Source organism: Notolepis coatsorum (genome assembly GCF_963971535.1).
Source record: "Notolepis coatsorum genome assembly, chromosome: 9".
NCBI lineage: Eukaryota > Metazoa > Chordata > Actinopteri > Aulopiformes > Paralepididae > Notolepis > Notolepis coatsorum.
The window spans coordinates 147,432,853-147,440,660 of record NC_140173.1 but is presented as its reverse complement, the minus strand read 5'-3'; the positions used below and the strand labels follow the sequence as shown (position 1 = coordinate 147,440,660).

Below are 7,808 nucleotides of genomic sequence, written 5' to 3'. Positions count from 1 at the left end.
GTATATTGTATGGTACAGTAACAGTCTCTGGAGCGCAACAGTAAGAAGCATTTGCACTGCAACGCATACACCTTACTGTAAATTGTACCTCATACCATTTCTGCTTTGCACTATAGCGTATTGTATATCGTCACCCTCTTAAAATAATAGCCTAAGTCATTTTTTGGATTTAATTTTTTTTTACCTAACTCATATCTTCATGATGCTGGTCACCCTCTGGTACAATCGCCTACATCCTTAATTGAAAGGATCATGCTGTTTCTACCCTGGAAGAATATTGCCTATGTCAAGAGTGTGACTTAGGCAGTTTTATCTTTTGCCTAAGTCACAAGACATGCGACTTAGGCAATTTTACAACTTTTCAAGATGGCAGATGCTTCGAGAAGCAAGAAAAGCTACAGTCTGGATGAAGTAATTTCCATGATTCAGGGCTCGTCCCCTATTGGTAAGTGATAAGGTTTACTATAATATAGGCCAGGCTATACATGTTGTGTAGTTATTTAGTCTTTTACTGTCACAAATTATAGTTTAATTACAAACACAAAATAGTGAATGAATCCAAGCAGAAACGTCTCAAAGGAATGCCATACAAGGGCAAAGGTGGCAACAAAATACCTGCGAAGGCTAAGGGTCCTCACTGCAATTCAAAGTTCTGTCAACAAGTCAAGACTCGAGACTGCCAATCCATTACAGAAGAACAGAGGCAGTGGATATTTCAGAATGTTTGGTCGATGAACACCTGGGAAGACCGTCGGTTATACATCAAAACTTTGGTCACTTAACACACGTTATTGGTAAGAGATTTGCAAATAATCTCATACCTCATTGCACCTCACCACCACAAGGTGGCACCACAAGCTAAGCTATTGTTGTAACTCAGTTACCTTCTCTACTGCATTGTATATACTGTATATATGTATATTGAACATTTTTGTTTTGTTTACACTTGTTTACATACTTGACTTTCTATTTATACTTATATTATACTTATTTTATACCATCTTTTTATTTCATCTAGCACACTCTCAGGAGCAAAACAGAAAGAAGCATTTCATACAAAGTATTCTGTATTTCTGTATGACAACTAATAAAGAAACTTGAACTTGAAACGTGTAACTCGAAGCTATCGACAGGCAACAAATAGGGCTTTAATTCGATATATATTGTATTAAAAAATATTCACACACGAGCCGCTAGAGGTCGCCAAATTGCCGGTGGGGAAATCATCCTCAAGAGGGCCCACATGTGGGCCCCCATGTGTTAAGAAGAGGATATATAATGATGGACAGATGATAATGACGAGTTGACGACAGTGAGAAGAGGGGTATTGTCATGTTTTAAGAAGAGGATATATGATGATGGACACGCTACTCTCTCCCTCCATTACAAGCGATGCTCATTAGTTCTAAAAGTCCATTTCACGCCTCATGCATACTTCATACTAGCTGTACCGCTGTTCCAGGAAGAACCAAAACCCCTAGGGCTTTTGCAGCAATCACGTTTAAACTATAATGCACTCGTAATGTGCTTGTGATGGCTATACTGCGTTGTGAGCAGCACTTAAAGGTGCGTGTCGCCTCTCCATCTCCTCACAAGACAGGAAGACGTGTTTCTGGCCTCCTCTCCCGGGCGCTGACAGGCAGGCAGAGGGGGAAAGTAACTATTTACTTTTGCTGGAAGGAAAACCATTTTCAACCGAACCGTGATCCCCCCCCCCCCCCCCCCCCACACACGCGTTGCACATGTAACAGGCACAACCTAGTACCTGCCACGAAACTTCGACCGCGCCTTGAGTGGGAGTCGAACCCCGGGCGTCCGCACGGGGGGGGGGAAGCAACACAAACCGCTGCGCCAAGAGAGGAATTCCTCGCTAAGCGCTGAGCTTGAATGCCTCTGGGGAGTGAGTTTTACTTCCATGCACCGTAGTCACACTATCGCGGTGCATATCCGTTACACACACACATGAACGAATGGGGGTATATACTTTGATAGTTCCTTCATGAAAAGGTCTGTGGATTATTTTTAGTAACTGGGTCATGATTTCTGGAAAGAGACATTGCTTTTGACTCTTGTTTTTTTTTAAACACTCCATTGTTGAGTGACAGCAGACATCTCTACGGCAGATATCGTACAAACTAAGCAAATCACACCAAAACTATCTGGATGGATATATAGCACTCCAGGTAAGGGTGTATATGTTTATATTTTTATATATGGGTGAACTGCCCCTTTAAAGGTGCTGTGAGTGGTATTTATTTTGTTAAAATAAGTGTTAAATAGCTCTACATTCCGACAGACATCACTGGTATAGAGTGTCTGGTCAGTAACATGGGTCTCTCAGTCCCTCCGCTCTGCAGTAAATACAAAATACATTTTCTGGTATCCCGTTCCCACTTTATCCAATTAGGAGAGAGAACTCCACACTGCAAAAATGGTCTGACAAAAATAAGAAATAAAAAATAGTTCTATGAAAAAATTTGCTTGAAACAAGTACAATTATCTGCCAATGTGGTAGGCAAATAAGAGACCCATGTTACTGACCAGACACTCTATATCAGTGATGACTGTTTACTGCAGAGCAGGAGGGACTGGGAGACCCATGTTACTGACCAGACACTCTATATCAGTGATGGCTGTTTACTGCAGAGTGGAGGGACTGGGAGACCCATGTTACTGACCAGACACTCTATATCAGTGATGGCTGTTTACTGCAGAGTGGAGGGACTGGGAGACCCATGTTACTGACCAGACACTCTATATCAGTGATGACTGTTTACTGCAGAGCAGGAGGGACTGGGAGACCCATGTTACTGACCAGACACTCTATATCAGTGATGGCTGTTTACTGCAGAGTGGAGGGACTGGGAGACCCATGTTACTGACCAGACACTCTATATCAGTGATGACTGTTTACTGCAGAGCAGGAGGGACTGGGAGACCCATTGTTACATCCCAATGTATATATTCCCCAGTGTGTGTCTCCATGTGTGTGTGTTCTCCATTTTGTTTCCTCCCTCCAGCCATTGTTCCCTTCCCCATTGGTCCCTGCCAGGCCAATCCTTCCATTATTGCAACACAGCAGTGATTGGTGGTTGGCTTTCCAGACTCTAACACTCAATCCACACCCCCCAATCATGGATCACCCCACACCTGTTAAAACATGGCTTTCTCCCTTCAGTCTTTCTCTCTCTCTGGCATGAGGCTAGGCATGTTGTGATTTTGGTAAACCTGTAACTTTGACAGTAGTGCATCTTGTTTATTGGCCTTTGGTGCTTAGTAGTAATTTCCTTGTGTGTGTATGGCTACAGAGAGAGCATTGTTAAGTTATAGTTTGTTTTTGTATATATTCTGCTTTTGTTTCTGTATAATTAATGTGTTTTTCTCTCTTTCTCAGGAAGCACAGATGGGGTGAGCTGCCATTTCCTTTGGACATTGTTTTCTCCTGTTTTGGTTAGGTAAGAGTAGTTTAGGTAATGTAATCTCTTTTACCATAGATTAGATTGTGTTTATTTGGAGTATAGTGGTGTTTGTTTGTTGTTTTGGCCTGGGCTCACCCCTGAGCTACATGTGCTTCCTTTGCATTTACCAATAAATATCATTGTTGTTTACAAACGTGGTCCATCTTTTCTGTCAACCAACTGTTATGTTACAGCCCTTTACCCTTAGACACACAGGGGTCGTAACACCCATGTTACTGACCAGACACTCTATATCAGTGATGGCTGTTTACTGCAGAGTGGAGGGACTGGGAGACCCATGTTACTGACCAGACACTCTATATCAGTGATGACTGTTTACTGCAGAGCAGGAGGGACTGGGAGACCCATGTTACTGACCAGACACTCTACTGTATATCAGTGATGGCTGTTTACTGCAGAGCAGGAGGGACTGGGAGACCCATGTTACTGACCAGACACTCTACTGTATATCAGTGATGGCTGTTTACTGCAGATCAGGAGAGACTGGGAGACCCATGTTACTGACCAGACACTCTATATCAGTGATGGCTGTTTACTGCAGATTGGAGGGACTGGGAGACCCATGTTACTGACCAGACACTCTATATCAGTGATGGCTGTTTACTGCAGAGTGGAGGGACTGGGAGACCCATGTTACTGACCAGACACTCTATATCAGTGATGGCTGTTTACTGCAGAGCAGGAGGGACTGGGAGACCCATGTTACTGACCAGACACTCTATATCAGTGCTGTTTACTGCAGAGCAGAGGGACTGGGAGACCCATGTTACTGATCGGACACTCTATATCAGTGATGGCTGTTTACTGCAGAGCAGGAGGGACTGGGAGACCCATGTTACTGACCAGACACTCTATATCAGTGCTGTTTACTGCAGAGCAGAGGGACTGGGAGACCCATGTTACTGACCAGACACTATATCAGTGATGGCTGTTTACTGCAGAGCAGGAGGGACTGGGAGACCCATGTTACTGACCAGACACTCTATATCAGTGATGGCTGTTTACTGCAGAGCGGGGGGACTGGGAGACCCATGTTACTGACCAGACACTCTATATCAGTGATGGCTGTTTACTGCAGAGCAGGAGGGACTGGGAGACCCATGTTACTGACCAGACACTCTATATCAGTGATGGCTGTTTACTGCAGAGCAGGAGGGACTGGGAGACCCATGTTACTGACCAGACACTCTGTATCAGTGATGGCTGTTTACTGCAGAGCAGGAGGGACTGAGAGACCCATGTTACTGACCAGACACTATATCAGTGATGGCTGTCGGAATGTAGAGCTATTCAACACTTATTTTAACAAAAAAACAACACTCAAGTTCAAGTTCTTTAATAGTTGTCATACAGAAGTACAGAATACTTTCATACAAAATGCTTCTTACTGTTACGCTCCAGAGACTGTGCTAGACAAGATAGTATCAAATAACATAATAACATAATATAGCATGAATTTAGAAGAAGAAAATGAGGTCACAGTGTTCGGTATAGACATATGTACAATGTTCTGAGTTACCATATAATATACAATACACAATACTATGCAGTGTACTAATGTACAGTACTATCTAGTGCAAAGCAGAAATGGGATGAGGTACAATTTTAGGTACAATTTACAGTAAGGTGTACGAGTTGTAGTGCAATCCTTCATCCATAAATATAAAGTGTGGGGAGTGGGTGCTACAGTGTGTTTGTTTAAAGTGGGTGTGTGCTATAAAGTGTGTGGAGTGGGTGCTACAGTGTGTTTGTTTAAAGTGAGTGTGTGCGTGTGGATGTGTGTGCTATGTGTGTTTGGTGGTTGTTGTTGTGTAGTGTTCATTCATTGTTCGTTTAGCAGCCTGATGGCCTGGGGATAGAAGCTACTTCTGAGTCTTTCTGTGCTCGCCTTGAGACTCCTGTATCGCTTGCCTGACGGCAGCAGTTCAAAGAGGCAGTTGTTCGGGTGGCTCGAGTCCTTAATAATTCTCTTAGCCTTCCCCTTGCAACGCTTGTAGTAAATGTTCTGGAGGGTGGGGAGCCCCCCTCCAATTGTGCGTTCGGCTGAACGTGTCACTCTTTGTAGTCTGCTTTGGTCTTTTGCAGTGCTATTCCCAAACCAGGAGGTGATGTTGCCGGTCAAGATGCTCTCTATTGTACATGAGTAGAAGTTCTTAAGGATCTTCTGGCTGACTTGGAACTTCCTTAGGCGCCTGAGGAAGTAGAGGCGTTGTCGTGCCTTCTTCACCACACTGTTAATGTGTGTGGTCCATGTCAAGTCCTCGGATATGTAGGCTCCGAGGTACTTGAAGCTGTTGACTCTCTCAACCGGTGCCCCGTCGATGCTGAGGGGGCTGTAGTCCTTGACCCCCGACCTCCTGAAGTCCACAATCATCTCCTTTGTTTTGCTGACGTTCAGGGAGAGGCTGTTTTCCTGGCACCATCCCGCCAGGACCTTGACCTCTTCCAGGTAGGCCCTCTCGTCGTTGGCAGAGATCAGGCCCACCACCACTGTGTCGTCAGCAAATTTGACGATTGTATTGCTACTCCGCTGAGCCACACAGTCGTGTGTGTACAGGGAGTAGAGGAGGGGACTCAGAACACAGCCCTGGGGGGCCCCTATGTTGAGGGTGATGGATGAGGAGGTGCAGTTGCCTGCTCTCACCACCTGGGGTCTGCCAGTCAGGAAGTCCAAGACCCACTGGCAGAGGTCATAGCCCAAGCCCAGGTCCCTGAGCTTGGCTATGAGTATGGAGGGGACTATGGTATTGAATGCCGAGCTGTAGTCGATGAATAGCATTCTCACATAGTTCCCCTGCCTCTTGTCCAGGTGTGATGCTGCTGTGTGCAGCACATGGGATATGGCGTCCTCCGTGGACCTGTTGGGGCGGTATGCAAATTGCAGGGGGTCCATGTTGATGGGGAGGGAGGAGCAGATGTAGCCCTTTACTAGCTTCTCAAAGCACTTCATGGCTATGGAGGTGAGAGCTACAGGGCGGTAGTCGTTGAGGCAAGCAGGCTTGGATTTTTTGGGTACAGGGATAATAGTGGACTTCTTCAGGCAGGTGGGGATGACAGCCTGTTCTAAGGACAGGTTAAATATGTCAGTGAATACTGGGGCCAGTTGGTCGGCACAGACTTTTAGGACGCGGCCGGGGATGCCGTCCGGACCTGCTGCCTTCCTGATATTCACTTTTTTAAAGGTCCGCCTCACCTCATGCTCTGTTACCCTGAACACTGCGCCTCCATCAGCAGCCGACCCCCCCCCCCCCATTGCCGAGGCTTGTGAGCTGGTGTTGTTATTACCAGCATCAAACCTCGCATAGAAGGTATTGAGGTCGTTTGCTAAGGAGATGTCACTGTTCAGTTTGAGGGAGGCGCCTTTGTAGTCTGTCATCGTTTTGAGCCCCTGCCACATAGCTCTAGAGTCAGCTTGTTCAAACTGGAGTTCAATTTTATCCCTGTAGCGCCGTTTGGCCTCTGACACTGTCCTCCTTACGTTGTGTCGCGCCACCTTGTGGTCATTCATGTTGCCTGCCACTAGGCCGTCATTGTATGCTTTGGTGCGCTCTCTCAGAGCTTCACGGACGGATTTGTCTACCCAGGGTTTTTGATTTGGGTAAACTTTCATTTTGGTAGTGGGGATTGTTTCTTTCACCCTAGTACAGACATAGTCCAGCACTGTCTCCGTGTAGGCATTAATGTTATCTGTGTCGCGGAACACAATCCAGTCTGTGTTGTGAAACACTGACCGGATCGTATCCTCTGACGTCACATCCCATTTCTGCACCTCTCGCGAGACTACGGGAGTACTTTTAATTCTTTGTCTGTACTTTGGTGTAAGGAAAATGGATGCGTGATCTGACTTGCCAAAGCCACTATCAGAATGAGCCTTGTAGCCACCTTTAAATTGCGTGTAACAGTGATCTAGGATGTTACCGCCTCTGGTGTTGCAAGTCACATGCTGATAGAAATCAGGCAATACCTTTCTCAGATTGGCGCTATTGAAATCTCCCAGTACTAAAATGGCGGCGTTAACGTTCGCCACTTGTATTTTATTTACCTCGTCGTGTAGTCTGGAGAGCGCAACCTTGTTGCTGGCTTGCGGTGGAATATACACTCCGACCAGGACGATCGCCGTTAACTCCCTCGGGAGGAAGAAAGGACGACACTTGATGGTTATATATTCCAGTTCTGGGGAGCAGTGGTTGGATAGTTCCTTCACGTTCGTTGGATCACTCCAATTTTTGTTAAGCATGAAGGCAATACCTCCTCCACGTTGTTTACCGGACTCTGATTGTGTCCGATCCTTCCTATGGATAAAGAAGTGATCCGCTGGTTGAATCGCGT

The 7,808-nt window shown here is 45.7% G+C and overlaps 1 protein-coding gene across 1 annotated transcript in view; it reads left to right on the top strand.

Moving 5' to 3' along the window:
- Positions 1–366: 366 nt before the first annotated feature.
- Positions 367–7,808, top strand: part of LOC311234802 (uncharacterized protein) — a gene marked incomplete at its 5' end in the record, with an annotated part of 13,778 nt that continues 6,336 nt past the window's right edge. Inside the window, one exon of the mRNA XM_084322046.1 lies at positions 367–445. Coding sequence (XP_084178172.1) covers positions 367–445 — 79 coding nt within the window. The remainder of the gene's footprint in view (positions 446–7,808) is intronic.